General features: G+C 39.9%; 1 protein-coding gene across 1 annotated transcript in view; it reads right to left on the reverse strand.

Annotated features, from left to right (window-relative positions):
* Positions 1-1219: 1219 nt before the first annotated feature.
* The window catches only part of LOC111867549 (long-chain fatty acid transport protein 4-like), a gene marked incomplete at its 3' end in the record, with an annotated part of 27298 nt that continues 12151 nt past the window's right edge, over positions 1220-16366 (reverse strand). Inside the window, 3 exon segments of the mRNA XM_023857528.2 lie at positions 1220-1421; positions 3386-3608; positions 5016-5253. Of these exon segments, the coding sequence (XP_023713296.2) occupies positions 1220-1421; positions 3386-3608; positions 5016-5253 (663 nt within the window).

Raw genomic sequence — 16366 nt, forward strand, 5'->3', positions numbered from 1 at the left:
ATATATATTGTGTGAGTGTAACAGGATGCTGAAATATAATATATGAAAGAACATTTTGACAAAATGAGGAGGAGAAGCTTAAGGAATGAAAAATCTAAAGAAGTAAATAAAGTACAATTTAATGTAATAATAGACACTCCTTGTCATCTATACTGATGTTCTTTGCTATAAAATTAATGTATTAAAATTGATGAAACTTCTTATTTCCAAAAATATATATTGCATAAGATATTTTTCTTATATTCTTTAAATCTTAGGGTCTTTGAGAATAGAATGAAAGGAAAAGGAATTGCCTGACAAGCGGCTTGAGATGGAGAGGATGTGTAGCATGTGAGGAGGAGATAGGACAAGCACACAAAATTTTAGTTAGAAATCTGGAGGGAAAAGCCTACTAGACATAGATGAAATAAAGACACTCCTTGATTTATGCAATAGATGTGTTCCAAAAATAGTAGCAGAAGGCAAAATTGTATAAATTGAACTTAATTAACCACTGTACTGAAAGTTTCCATATCCCCTCAAAAAGTTATATCAATAAATGCACAGAAGAGGTTTTGTGGGTAGGCCAAGTTTTCCCTTTTCTGGTCTCATTTTTCCTCCATTACCTACACAATATCTACCCCTACTTCCCAATACCTCTAATTTCATCAGCCAGAATGTAATTTACCTTAAATCAAATGTGGTTAACAGAAATAAGCCTAAACTAGTCGATAATATTAAAATGAAACTGTATTTTTCAAACTCACATGCAACAAGGAGTAGCTGTATTAAAATGAATTCCAGTGAAATATCACTATATTTTTAAAACTTTAGACAAAATTTGAACATATTATTAGTCCTCAGAATTAATATTTACAAACTACTAACCGACATTACAAAAATAATAACATCAACAAGAATATTATTGAGAATTATATTTTATCACATGCTTCCTTTTTTCTCTTTCATGGCGAATAACATCACACATCATTTCAAATCTTGGAATTATATACACAGAGAGAGATACAGTCAGTGAGTCATCATGTACATTGTTTTAATTTTTGAGAATATGAGAATGACTATGAATGACATTCTTGCAGCAGTCTTATGACGAGTCATATTAGAGCTTCATAAAATCTGATTCTGGATTTTAAATTTGGGAATAATGGTTAATTATGATGATAAAAGTAATAGTAAGATGCATTACTGATGGTGTTATTGTTATTTTCTGATCTCTTACAGTGCATTTATACTTGATGCAGTCATTCCAGTAGGCTGAAGCAGAAAACTTAGTCCTTAAGGCAACAGGATTCCCAAAAACCAAGGCTGGGCCTATTCCTATCATTCCTCCAGAAGTATGATACAGAGGTAGAGGGTTGTAGATTATATCATCAGGATTCAATTGTAACAGGCACTTAGCAGAAAATATTACCAATAGGCACCTGCAACAGAGAAATATACTGTGTCATAATAATTGTTTTGTGTGTTACACTGAAGGATTTAATAATAACCTGGCAACTTCATAGAGTACAATGTGTTAAGTGGCTGACTGACTGACTGACAAGGATGTGGAATAATGCAGTTTTGGGCTACAAGTTGGACAACCAAGGGGTTGGAGCTTGAGGTCATGAATTTTCTCTTCTGTGCAGTGTCCAGACTGGTTCTGGGGCCCACCCAGCTTTTTATCCAATGAGTACTTATGGCTCTTTCCCTGGGAGTAAAACAGCTGTGGCGTGAAGCTGACCACTCACCTTTAACTAGATTCAAGATGAAGAAAACATGGGTCTATACATCTACTCCCCATATAGCATAATTAGTTAAGCATAGGGACAATTTTACCACCAGCATTAACCTGAAGGGACTGACAACAAGCACAAAGCACTTCAATTATGTAGCTAGTCTCTAGACTATGGCTGGAACCGGGAACTTCCAAATATGAAGCCAGTGTGCTTTCCATCATGCCACTGCCCTTAGTCACAGACATCAGAAATGCAGGAAGCCCTTACACATCTCTTTCTGAATAGTTACAGTTTCAGTTATTTGCAGTATTACTTATGTAGCATGGAAATCTCAGAGGTTTACTCCTTTAGGAGGTCTGCATTTGTTGGGGACATGGATGTAATGACATTCAAAACTAGTTTTATTGCTTGCAGGCTTGTGACACTGTTATTTTCCATGTTAGGTGGATCCCTTGTCACCACGGCATGGCGCGTCCTCAGGTTGCGGATGGAGGAGACGCCCTTGAGGTATGGAGGGAAGCAGCGAATATATTGAATAAGAAGTCGCGGACAGCCGACAAGGGGCGGTCCTCCAGTTTGGGGGTTGGGCGTGGGGCTAACGACTTCTCACCGTAAAAAGAAACTCGTTACGAAAATTCTCAAGAAGCCTCGGAACTGGACGGATTCTTTGGATAAACGACCTAAGCTAAAGAACATGGATATGAGATGTGGTACATGGAATGTTCGAAGTTTATCTTAGAGAGATAGGATTGGATGGTATGGATTGGATTGATCTGGCTCAGGATAGGGACCGGTGGAGGGCTCTTGTGAACACGGTAATGAACCTGCAGGTTCTATAAAATGCTGGGAAATTCTTGAGTAGCTGCAGAATTGGCGGCTCCTCCAGAAGGGCTCAGCTCCATGAGTAAGTAAGTAAGTATATTGTAACGTGTTTCGTTACTGAAGACGCCGTTCAGAATGTTAATTGGTTTATTCAACAACCTACAAGTATCGGCTACAATTAATTACAACAGGGTTACGGGTTTACACAATTTACAAACCCTACACACAAATCAATTCACTCTGTCACGATCCACTCATTACAACTGAAATCGGTGACTACTACAATTCAATTTACTCCTTACTGCTCACTGCTGTCTACATTCCAACTTAACTTGTAGGCTGCTGACTTGAGAACTCACTTCGGCAGCTGATACGCTTTAGACTGACTGCTGTGGCTGTGTAGTTCCCTTATATAGTCGCAGTGCTTGCCTGTTACGTAATTGGTACTGCTGTTGCCTCATGCCGTGTTACGTCACCGCGCGTTGCATGCCTCGTCACAGTAGGAAGCGGTGCCACGTAGCCCAGGGGGGGCTACGTCACCGTGGCCAGAGCTGCCACGTCACTGCTGGGGGAGGGAGGGTTTGTCTTCCATTGCGCAACGTGTCACAATATTATTGTACATGGTACCAGTAGCATGTGTGTTTAATGAATCAACATGCATAAGTGCTAATAGTGGCTGCAGTTTACCAAACCCCAATTTTCTGATAAACCCTTGGTCTTGCCAGCTGCAGTTTCACCAACCAACTGAACTGAATTCATGGTTTTCAAGTACCCCACATTTGGTGAGGGACTGCTATACTGAAATATAAATATAAAGGTCAAAGAAACAGAGAAATCACTGTTACCGGGAATGAGGAACCAGGGCAGGCTTTGGCAGACCAGTTGTTCCAGATGTGTAAATGTAGAGTAATTCATCCATATATCCTGGTCCTTCAACATTTGGTTGGCTGGTTGAAGCAGAAGCCAAGAGTAAGTTCAAACTCTTCACATTACTTGCTTCTGGTTGTTTTCCTCCCAGCTGATATTGTTCCAGAAAAATGTCTAGTGAACTGACAACTTCCTGGACAGCTGCAGAAAGTGAAAAGTTTGCGGTCTATATTTTATGTCTAATTTAATTTCTAATGTGTTGTTACATAGAGTACTATCGGTTTTTAACAAATTAACAGGCAGCTTTTTAAATTAGGCCATGTAATGTTCCATTTAAATGAGGAGACAAGAGGTTAAGATAAACTGCCTTGCTGATTTATAATATAGCAGTCCAAATAGTATTTATTTTAAATTGCACGGGTTCTACATATTCCTTTCAAAAGCTCACACCTAACCTAACCATACAAATTTCAAATTGATCACTTTAGAAAGGTCTTCCCTTGTGGAATAATATGATTCAGTTGTATTGCAGAAAACCTTTCCTTTTTTACAAAGAGGATTACAATTTGTATCGATTAAGGGAAAATCCCTATGAATTCAGTGCACAATCATTTCCTTTACATCCTCTCCCTTCACCCATTTTCTTCCTCTCCCTTTTCTTTTCATAACTTTCTCTATTAAAATAGTAAATTAAGTTGCAGCTTTATATTTTTTACAACCTACAAAATTATGTGAACACTATTATAGCATGAGAATGGCATAACATACACACATAGCTAGGTAACACACATACTGTAATATTCTTTATGGAAAATCAAAAGTACAGTGATGCAATCAATAACAGTGCTTGTTCAAAGAGATTTAGGAACTCCCATCATTATCATCATCATATTAGCACAAAAGGGAATATATGGGATAATGTTACATGGAAATTTTATTTTAAGCTTTATAATGTCTGCCAGAATTGGAATAGGCAGATGCAAAGAGGAAAAAAATTTCATTTTCATATCCAAGCATATCAGAGATATATCCTTATGACATAAGATTTGCAAAGATGTTTAAGACAGCTTTCTTTTTGAGCTTAAAGTAAGAAACTTTTGTTGACGAGCACCTAAATGAAAATATAATAAGGCATCTGTGTAAATGGAAAAAGAAAGTTCCAACATTAACATTTAGTGAAAACTACAGAATGGTTTGCCTTTCATAAAAATTTAAATACAAATTATTTTTGAACTTTATATACCTTATTTTGAAAATGATTTATTAGTAGCAACATAAATTTATTATATTTATTTTGGATAGACAATAATTTTCCAAATACTTATAGGGAGCAGATTTTCTGTGGGAAATAAGTGCTGGTGCTTGTGTATAAAATTTACCCAAAAACTTCTCCTCCAACTTGACTGATTTTCACAAAATTTTGTATGAACCCTATGCATTATATCAACAAGTGATCGTTTAGAAAACACATTTAATATGCTTTTAAAAACGCTCATTTATATCTTGGAGAAAGTCTCTAGTACTGCATATCATCATGTACAACCAGAAATGAAGAACTGATTATAGGTAACCAGTCTCTGAAAGTTTGCTGTTTAAAGTCTCACCCACCTGATGACAATTCATGACTGAATATCAATGCTTTTGTCTTTACCACATTTAGGGTATGACTCAAAGGCTGATTTCGCAGATTATGGTTGATCAGCGAAGTGATGACTCCCAATTTAGCTAGTCCCAGCCAGATGCAGATATATTCAGGACAGTTGCCCATGAAAAGTGCAACTATATCCCCTTTTCTATATCCCGCAGCAATGAATACTTGAGCAACTCGATTGCTGAATTCTTCTACCTAGAAAACATAACATAACATGATAATTATCAACATTCAAGTGTTATCCCATTGTTCTGATACCTTTAAGAGCCAAATCTGACCAAATTGGCTCAAACAGTAACGGTTCTGACTTGAATTTTGGAGATGCAGTTTTGAATCTAGACTGAAACTCAAACTATCCTCACAGTTTTCCTGTGTCCCTCCCAGAAAATTTCGAGATAGTAAATCAAATTAGGCACCCATCGCATTGTTCCAGATCCTTTTAAATTCATTATTCTCTAATCATCCTACCATTCAAAACTACATGGTGTAAATTACTGATAAGCTCATTAAATGAACCATAAATAAATAAATAAATAGTAGCATTAAGAGCCTAATAGTGGTCTATAATGACTTGTGACAGTTTCAACAATTAATAATTGAAATATTCCATTCAGTTTTTGCCTAGGTCAGTCATAAAGTAAGCACAAGCAAAGAGACAAACAAAATATATACACACAAACAAAGACAAAACATACATAATTTTAAATTCATGTGTTGCTTTCTATGGGCATGCCACTTGATCTTTCATCCTCAGAGGAGCATGGAGAGGTGTTTGAGAACAGGCTGACGTAGAGAATATTAAGATTTAACAGGAAGAAATAAAAGGAGTGTGGAAAGAATTGCATAACTGGAGAGGCTGTCAAGGGCCATCAGCAAATGACTACTCCGCTCAGCATGGTCACAGAAGGAGATGGCCGAATTTAAAAACATATAAATATCTTGGAAAGAACAAAAATACGGGCATGGGTCCCTAAAGGCTGGAAACCAAGAAAGACTGTGCTGGCAAAGGGCAGCAGCAGATTACTACTTTTCTCTGTTCTACATAACTGAGAGCTTCATGATTTTCTCTGATAAAAATATCGATTTTATCACAGAGCGGCTGCAAAGGGGGATTGAATGAAAGAGGATTTGAGGGGTGTGACATCTAGTAGCTTGGGAAAACAGAAACAAGACCAAAGTTTTTGTTGGGAAACCTAAAGAAATGAGAACACTTTGGAAACATGGGTGTAGATTGGAGAATATTAAAATGGACCTTACATAACAGGGTGTGGAGAGGTGAACTGGATTCATCTGGCTCAAGATAGGGTTCTGTGGTCGGTTCTTATGGATAAGTCACTGAAACTTAGAGTTCATAAAATGTGGGGAATTTCGTAACGGACTAACTACCACCCTTCAAGAATGAATAGATTCAAGGAGTTAGTTTGTGTAGGTGACATATGTGGCCTTCGTTTTGATTGCTGTTGTAAATATGTTTTACAGTAAGGCCTCCTTTTTACTTAGCTGTCCGGTTTCTATGCACCTATAATTAAAAATAAACGGAAGTATGAAACTTACCTTCAGGGCTCATATTATTTTTAGGCATGCACAATCATGTATTTATTTAATCCTATTACACTTACTGAGGCTCGAATGCACATATATCAGTTGAGTCTCAACTGTTGTTGTTCATTAACCACTGGTCATTTTCGTCTAAAAACGAAATGACATCCATATTTCCACCCGTTCAAATCTCAGTCATCCATAGCTGTTGATCCCTTCATTATGTATTTCTTGAAAATATTTGCACTTTGCATTTCACGAGAAGTATTTAAGAACGCAAGGTATCTAGCTCAGCAAGCGGGAAGTTCCCGCTTCTAAACAATCACCCAAAATGACCACACGCAGAACAAAATGATAAACCAACAAATGAACACAACAAAAACATATACCAAACATGTGCATAACAGCAGCAGGATAATTAATGTAACCTAGAATATTCTGATGCATTTACCTTAAGAATAATGTGGAAGAGCATAGTAGCAGAGCAGCAGGTTCCTTCAATCTGCCATCATATACGCCTGAGGATGGCCAGTTAGGCCGAAATATGTAATGTTATACTCGCAGTGTGAACATTAATATATGGACGAAGTTGCACAAAATTGGCAAGGAGTGGGAACACACAGTTTTTTTTTATTGCTAGTGGGGTGGGACTAAGTCCCTTGTACCGCGGCCACTTTTGGCCTATTGTACCAGCTCCAGATGATAGGTGAGGGTGATTATGGAGCAATTGATGGAATGAAGATTGGCAGGGGAAGCCGAAGTACTCGGAGAAAATTGCCCCAGCGCCACTTTGTCTACAACAAATCCCACTTGACCAGGCCCGGGATCGAACCCGGGTCGCCGCGGTGGGAAGCCAGCGACTAACCGCTTGAGCTACGGCGCGGCCTGAACACAAAAGTTTTTTTTTCTGTGGCGCTACAGCCCCAATTTTGGGCCTAGGCCTACCTCCATGAAACTCCGTTTCACTTCGGTTTAATAGATCTTACACATACGGTAGGACTCCTTGGGCGAGTCGCAAGGCCTCTACCTGTAGACAAACACAGAAAAACGCACACAAACATCCATGCCCTGAGCGGGATTCGAACCCACGATCCGGGCTTCCGAGCGAGCGAAGACAGTGCATGCCTTAGACCGCTCGGCTACCGTGACCGGCTGAACACAAAGTAAGTGATAAATAAATATTAGGGCAAATGCGCCATATTTCGAATACTTTAGGTAGGAGCCATAATTTTTTGTAGCTGACAGAATCGTGCGCCATTTGTATTTCGTTGTGTTCAGGTGGCTTAATATGTTTAGTATGAGAATTAGTACTTATTATTACCTGAAAAACAGCATATTTTCGAAACCTAAATAAAAGCCTAAAAGTTGCAAAAGAAGGGTCCTTGAAAATGCTGGCTCAGTTTTTTATAAGGACGGTTACTTATTTCGGATACGTAACAGTTTTTTTCAAGAAATGTAATTCACAATAAATGAATCGTAATAAAGAGAAAGAAACGAGAGAAACGTAGGTCTGTAATACGCACAAAAATCTTTTTTTTTATAAAGAAGAAAGGGCATACTAGAAAAATATTAATAATATCAATATATGTAAAATAATCAAATGGTTTTCAGCATGCGTTAACACATAGTTGTAGACTTATATGAAGAAACCCGGGTCAAGTGGGATTTGTGGTGGACAAAGTGGCGCTGGGGCGGGTTTTCTCCGGGTACTTCAGTTTCCCCCACCAAATTCTCCATCATCACAATCACCCGGGGCAGGTACGGTAGGCCAATCAGTGGCCGCCGTGCCGAGTGGACCCAGTTGGACTCCACCCCCCACTAAGCGAATTAATTATATGAAGAAAACCGTTTCGAGTCACAATTTAAATTCAACTGTTTATCGAGTGCGATATTCACACAAGTACGTCTTTCAGCAAATCCATTTTCTTGTCTTTTACAGCCCGCACTGTACTTCTCATGGAGTCTATGATCCATTCCTATCTTTCAGTGTCAGCCACCTAAGAACAAATAAGACATCAAGACTATATACGTGTAGAAAATGGTTCCCAAATTCGGACACTCGAAATTCTCAACCACGTTAAATATCCGAAATTGGGCAACCCGGTACTCATCTAAACATGGCAGCATAGCGGGGAATTGAAGCTTTTGGAAGCAATGGAAATACATGATCGACATATAGTGTATATAAATGAGTTCATATAAACGACATGCAAGTTAAAACTCTTGCATGGTTTGGAAACCTTATCTCTGGAAGCCAAAATGTTACATCAGAATTGGCAGAAACACTGACGGGAAAGCAACACTACTGCTTTAATGTCCAGTGTACTGCTGCTGAGAAATTGGTCGAGCAGGACGTGTATGGTCCTGTGGCCACCAGCACAGTGCTGCTCTTACTTTCTGAAAAACCCACGCTGTCCGAAATTAGGCGCTTATCCGAAATGTAACTTCACCGTGCTACTTGGATTGCAGTCTTCTGAATCATAGCACATGGTAGTCTCATAGGTGCTTACCGACGTTTCCGAGAGATTTACTGCCTCCATCTTCCGTGTAGAAAATCTTCTCTGATGATGGAGGCAGCGGGCTCTTCCGAAAAGGTGGTAGCCACCTACAGAATACACGGTATATAATCTACAAGACCATAATCATAACTTCAGTTCTCTCAAGTCTGCTACGTTCAACTTAATCTGTTTGCAAATAATTATCATACTGACGGAAACATAATTTATATTAAACTCGAATATTGTATTTAATTAGAATATGTGCGTAACCTACTCATATGAGCGGTTAAAGATTGCAGTCTTGCCTGACCTTGAGTTTCTAGTTTCTGATGACCTATACCAACAACATAAATACGTGCCCAGCGAAAGTAAGGCTTATTGAGCACTCCCGTGTGGAGGCGGGGTCGAATACCTCCACCGTGACCTTGCGAGTCGTAGGAGGCGACGAAAAGGGAAGTGTCAAGTCCCAAGGAACTCGGACCCGAGAAAGACTACGTTGACAGGTGTCAGCAGCATATACAAAAGACAGACCCGTCCTCTCGTCAGAGAGGGCGCCTCACAGAAAACAAAACCGTAACAGTCAAACAGTATTAAATATATGGTCATGCCCAGATGGAGCTCGACACCAAGACTTACTGACTGACTGACTGACTGACTGTCAGTCGCAATGCGACTTTGACTTTTTTCAGTTTTTTTTTTTTTAATTCGCTTAGTGGGGCGTTGGAGTCCAACTGGGTCCACTCGGCACGGCGGTCACTGATTGGCCTATTGTAGCCTAACCCGGGTGATTATGATGATGGGGAATTTGGTGGAATGAAGATTGGCAGGGGAAACCGAAGTACTCGGAACTTGTGTGTACGGCTTTGGATTTCTTCGGTGGGGGAGAATTCACGTGGTTCCACTGTTGGCTCTGCCGTTTGCTCTCGGGTTCAAAATGGTGGCACCAAGTTTCGTCCCCAGTGGCAATACGGGACAGAAAGGCATACTGTTCCTCATGGTATCGATGCAAATGACCCGGTGATGCAGCCATTCTCTGAGTCTTCTGTTCCTCCGTGAGTTCATGTGGAACCCACTGCGCGCAGATTTTGCAGTACAGCAGGTGTTTTGTCACAGTACAGAACCTTGACTTATTCCCATCACACGCGAAAGTGACATGCTGTGTTTGCCATAAATAACAGACATGCGACATGAATTTCTCGTCCTCCTATTCCTTCAGCAGTCAAAAAGCGCACTACACTTCGCTGTTCTTTACCCGCCGCCATTACTGATGTTGGATGACCGCGCGTAGCGCTAAACTTACTTCCAGCACAATAAATAAACGACTAGTGTGCAAGAACACGTTGTGTCTGTGCTTTCGCGAGTCTTCACTAGGTGTTCGTACTGTAAGCAAATTCCAGCATTACCAACTTGCGCGCCGTGTGAGTTATGCGTGGTGTTCCGTTTTCATTTGACTGCCCCTTTTATTTTAATTATGTAACTTATCTCATTTAAGATCTTTATGTTTTATTTATTTTATGTTTTACATTATATTAAGGTATACTGTCGGAAATCCAACACTGCACTGAATTATATGGTATGCAAGTGAATAGCTTAAGAACACGTTGTGTATTTGCCTGATGATGGCTTTCTAAAAAGCCGAAACATGTATCAAAATACTGTTAAATATCAACCATTTTGTTGTTGTGTTGTGAAAGAAATTTATACATAGTTGGTTGTTTCAGCAGTTTACGGATGTCTTATTTTGTAAGGGCTTTATATAATGCAGAGAAAACTAAGTATGTTAAAGAAAAGTAATTTTAATGCATTTAAAATATTAATTAATTTTTAATTATTTAAATTTTTCTTGAGAGTAGAGTGAAATACAAGTAACCATTTAATATTGGCGAAAATACTCACACTTTCATGCAAAGTGAAAAGAAATTCGCACACAAATTCTCCCTAATGTGATTTCTTGTTTAAAAAGTGGAAAATAATTTCCTGTATAATTCAGTTCTCAATAAACATAAACATTTTCTAGTTCCAATTCTATTTCATAAGCCGTTTCCATGGCATATATTATTTTCGACATCCTTTATAATTCAATATATTTTACCGTAAAACTTGTTATAGAGCGGGATAGTCTATCATCTGCCTCTTCCTGTGTTGCACAACTGAAAATTACATTGACTGAGCTTTTTCTGCCTTCAAACATTAAACTGAATACACACACACAGTATATACGTGATTTAAACGTCTAATGTTAAATGAAAAATTAGTGAATAATTTGAGACACTTTTTTTATGGTACCTACTCAGATTACCTTTTGTTCGCAAGAATTGCTAAAAACATCTATTAGCTTCATCATGTCTTTACGTCAGTCTGCATGAAGCAACTGGCTACCCTCTGGATGGAATTTTGAGATACTTTATATTAGGAAGTTTTACTAAAGCCTAGGGGCACGCGGTAGCGTAGTTGGTTGAGGCACTATGCTACAGGCCGGAATGTCGCTGGGTCAAGTTCCGATGAGATCATTGGTTTTCTTTCAATTCACCTAATCCTTCCAGCCGCACTAGGCCCTGGGGTTTACTCAGACTCTAACAGAAATGAGTACCAGTAATATTCTAGGAATGTTGGTAAAGGGCGGCCGGCGCGTAAGGCTGACAACCTTACCGCCATCTGTGAGTCGATTGTCTAGAGAAAATTTGGGAGCCTCGATGTCTCACACCCCTATAGGCCACCATGACTTGTTACTGGGATAGCTTTACCTTTCCTTACAATTCTATAAAGTAAGTATTTAAGAGGTAGGTGAAGGGAGGAGACAATTTCCTGGAATTTCTTGGGCCCACACGCCTTACCCAACGGACACAAAGGCTTCTTCCTGCGGAGATAAAGCCGCCAGGGAATGATGCCTAACCTCCATTTATTATCAAGCATATGTGGAACTGTTATCAGTAGGACTGAAACAGTCAGATATATTCTGCATGTCTAAAATAAATTAAATAAAAATATCCATAAACACAGTCGAATCGATACCATCCTGTAGGAATGAGAATCCGTTTAAATTGTTAATCCTATTTCTCTGATGGTTGAGGAAATTTTATGAAATGTCAGTTCATTCTCGGATTATTGAAAGCCTCTATTTTCAGCTACATAGATCCCACAACGTGGATTGGTGGACTGTGCGAACAGAGGCGGTCTGGAGGAACCGAGAGTGATCATGACTTGCCTCAATCAGCATTGCCAGTCTCCGAACTAATATTCGTATCCCAGATCTCGCCAGTACGAAGCAGGAGTGGTGATGTCTGGACTTACTGGAACACTAGACGATAACGTAACTGAGCTGCAGTAGCCACACCAATAGCAGTTATTTTCATTGTATTTCAGCATCCTGTTGTATTAACTTATCGCTTATATACAGAGAGGATTTGTATTCTGTTGACTGGTTTCACGACTCGGCACCTCAGGGTGACATGTGCTCCGCTTGCCGCGAGGCGCTTACGAATTTTGCCGATGAATCAGCATCAGACCAATAACTGGGAAGATCATGGACAATATTAAAATGGATCTCAGAGAGACATGATGCGTTGGTATGGATTAGATTGATCTGGCTCAGGATAGACACTAGTGGAGGGCTCTTGTGAACACGACACTGAACCTTCGGGTTTCATAAAATGCTGGGAAGTTCTTGAGTAGCTGCAGAATTGGCGGCTCCTCAAAAAGGGCTCAGGTCCATGAGTATTTTTTATTGCTAGTGGGGTGGGACTAAGTCCCTTAATTGTTTAAAACATTCGCTGTCAGCTTGGGTGCAGAACGAGATTCGATTCACTAGGATCCTGTAAATTTACTAAGAACTGTAGCTTTATATAACGTGACTTGCTGCATCAAATATTCGCTGATGCGGTTCGCATTCTTTGTCCAACTTGTGTTCATACATCACTTTTTCTATATGATCCCAGGCATGGTAATCTATAGAGATGAGAACTGGTGAATGTGGTGGCCAATTAGGCATACCGCCGCAGCCGATGTATCGGTCATGGAGCTGCTCATGCAGGCACAGAATGACGTTGGTATTCAATTGTGATGGTGTTTCATCGTATTGATAAAACATTTGGAATCATGTGCGCAGAAAAAAAAATCCCTAAGAGGGCAGGCAGTTCATTTATAAAAATTTTCTCTGGCTTGCATAGATATCATATATCTGTCAAGGTTGTCAGATTTATAAAGCATACAAATCGAGAATTTGCTCTTAAAAGCAGGTTCCCGTCAGATTACAGAAAAACTAAGTTTTACGCCACATGCAACCCCCCCCCCCCCCCNCGAGTACTTCGGTTTCCCCTGCCAATCTTCATTCCACCAATTGCTCCACAATCACCCTCACCTATCATCTGGGGCTGGTACAATATGCCAGAAGTGGCCAGAGTAAAAGAGACTTAGTCCCATCCCACTAGCAATAAAAAAAAAGTTAAAAATAATGTTATACGTTTACTTATTTACAGGAAGGTTTCTGTAAGCCAGTTGACAACTAAACAATACCAGTTTACTGCTAGAAACAGTACGATGTAAGTTCAAGTGTAAATAAACGTACACAATAATAGTTTGAACATCATTATCAGCCAATTAAAAGGTAAAGATAAGGTTGTTCCTGTGCTTAACTAATTAAGAACTACGCCATGAAGACGTATTCTTTAATTAAACGTCTATGTATCCACAGTCCATCAATAATGCAACAATTGTTTATTCACCATTCAACACGATTTTGCGCGCGGTTATAGCGCACATCAGAAAAGTGTAACAGTTTGTATGCATTAGACACCTGAAGATGGCCATGTATGGCCGAATAATGTTGTGTTAAATGGTGAATAAACAATTGTTGCAATATTGACGGACTGTGGACACAAACGTTTAATTAAAAATTTTCAACGGGATGCTGAAATACAGAATCACGTATTCTGGGCACCGGATAGATGTGAGTGATAAGCTTCACGCCCTGGCCGCTTTACCTCAGGGGAAGAAGCTGCGGTACATATTGAATAGGCTCTAGAACCGGTCTGGACGACGTGAAGAGTAGGAAATTTTGCTCCTATCGGAACTCGAACTCCGAATCCTGGGCCTTCAGCCGGTAGCCAGTCACTATACTGATGAAGGATAAAACAATGTTGTTCCTTCGCTAACCACTCGTAAAAAAATGTTTTCTTACGTCATCGATTTACTTTAGTTCAGAGGTTCCCGGAAAGTGTAGGGCGCACCCCCTTGGAGGTTGCAAATGGATTTCTGAGGGAGGGTGTTATTTGTATGAAAACTATTTTACAAGACATATGAAAGAACATTTTAAAAATTCTTTGCTTTGCTGAGGTAATTTAGTTGATATACAACAGTACAGAATTCAAACTTGTAGAGCGTCGACAGTTTTAGGAAGTAAACGACCATATAAATCTGTGTTGTATTATGAGAGACAAGGTTTTTTTCAATACAGACTGGTCACTTGATAGCTTACGTGCGATATGCAGAAGACACAACAATTAAGAAGACAAGTTTTTCTGCAAACCTATGTAAAGAAGAGCAACAACAAAATACTCTTCAAAATTGCTGATGATTTCGAGAAAGAAAAACGTCAAATGGTCAGACCGTGTTAGAGTATGCGGCTTGCGTAATGGTGGCCAGTAAGCACCAGCGGTATGATACACAGTGAATCACTGACTATGAAGGAATTATTCCCACAGCTGAGTGAAGTGTTGTATACAGTGATCAAAACTGTAAACTGTACATAAGACTCGTCCATTTGAAAGCAAACATTTTGCATAATTATGACAGGAAATAGGGGCACAGAGTCAGTTGTTATTGTTTTACTGTCATTCTTGTTGGCTGTCAACCGAAAACGCTGTGGCTCGTGTTTACAACTTTGGAGGAGTAGCACTGTTTTTAGAAGAGGAAAACCTAGTACAACGTTTTGTTTCTTAGCGTTCTTAAATGATATTTTCGAGAAGTTGAACACAAGCATGCACGGCAACGATATACCATTGTAGTGACCATTAGAGTGAAGGGATCTGTTTGGAAGTTGGGCTTGTGGGTCAGAAGACTAAGAGTGAAGACCTTTTTAATTTAATTCGCTTAGCGGTGGTGGAGTCCAGCTGGGTCCACTCGGCACGGAGGCCACTGATTGGCCTACTGTATCCTGCCCCGGGTGATTATGATGATGGAGAATTTGGTGGAATGAAGATTGGCAGGGGAAACCGAAGTACTCGGAGAATACCTGCCCCAGCGCCACTTTGTCCACCACAAATCCCACTTGACCAGACCCGGGATCGAACCCGGGCCGCCGCGAAGGGAAGCCAGCGACTAACCGCTTGAGCTATGGCGCGGCCTAAGAGGGAAGACTATGCAAGATTTATTTGAGGATTTCACGGCGGTGGGTAAGAATTCTTGGATGTGGCGCTCTGTAGATCTTGTGTGAACAGACGTTTCGGAGGAATGTATCGCCTCCACCTTCAGGGTAAAGAAGTCCATGAACCCAGAAGAAGGTATTTTTAAAAGGGAAGAGTCTGGAGATGTTTTTTCGTTTGAAGGATTCTGTGGAGGAGAACAGTGTGAAAACAGTGACACGGGAATTGATCAGTTTATCAAAGATTGTTTGGCTAATTTGCAGGCCATATTTGAAATCATTTTCCAGAAGCAGCAAGTGATAAGTGAAAATTGATCACGGATCCATTCCATGTTTATTCTCCCCCAAATTACAACTTTTCTTGTGAAGAAGAGTAAAATGATTTTGACATTATATCTAATATTTATTTAAAAGTTCAATTTCGTAGGAAATTTTTGGGTGGGCATTGGAGAGGATTTCCCTGATGTCAGCAAGAAAGTTGTGAACTTCCTCCTTCCTTTCGCAAGATCCTAACACCACGAAACTAGATTTTCAGCAGTGGCAGCCGTCAAAACAAAGCATCCTTCTATGGTGAACTTGCATTTCAAAATTTCAACCCTGTATGATAACTTATATTCCAAGAGGCAACCACATCCATCCCACTCATCCAGGTATGAAGGGTTCTTTAAATTAAATGCAGTTGTGTAGCGTAGTGGAGGAGCCACTATGCTACAAGCCGGAAGGTCGCGGGTTCAAGTCCCGATGAGGGCATTGGATTTTTTTTTTCAGTTGACCTAATCCTTCCAGCCGCACTAGGCCCTGGGGTTTACTCAGCCTCTAACAGAAATGAGTACCAGGAATTAATTAAATAATTTTCCTGGGGAGTAAAGCGCGGCCGGCGCGTAAGGCTGACAACCTTACCGCCATCTTTGAG

This window comes from Cryptotermes secundus, unplaced genomic scaffold (assembly GCF_002891405.2).
Source record: "Cryptotermes secundus unplaced genomic scaffold, Csec_1.0 scaffold2975, whole genome shotgun sequence".
In the NCBI taxonomy this organism is placed as follows: Eukaryota; Metazoa; Arthropoda; class Insecta; order Blattodea; family Kalotermitidae; genus Cryptotermes; species Cryptotermes secundus.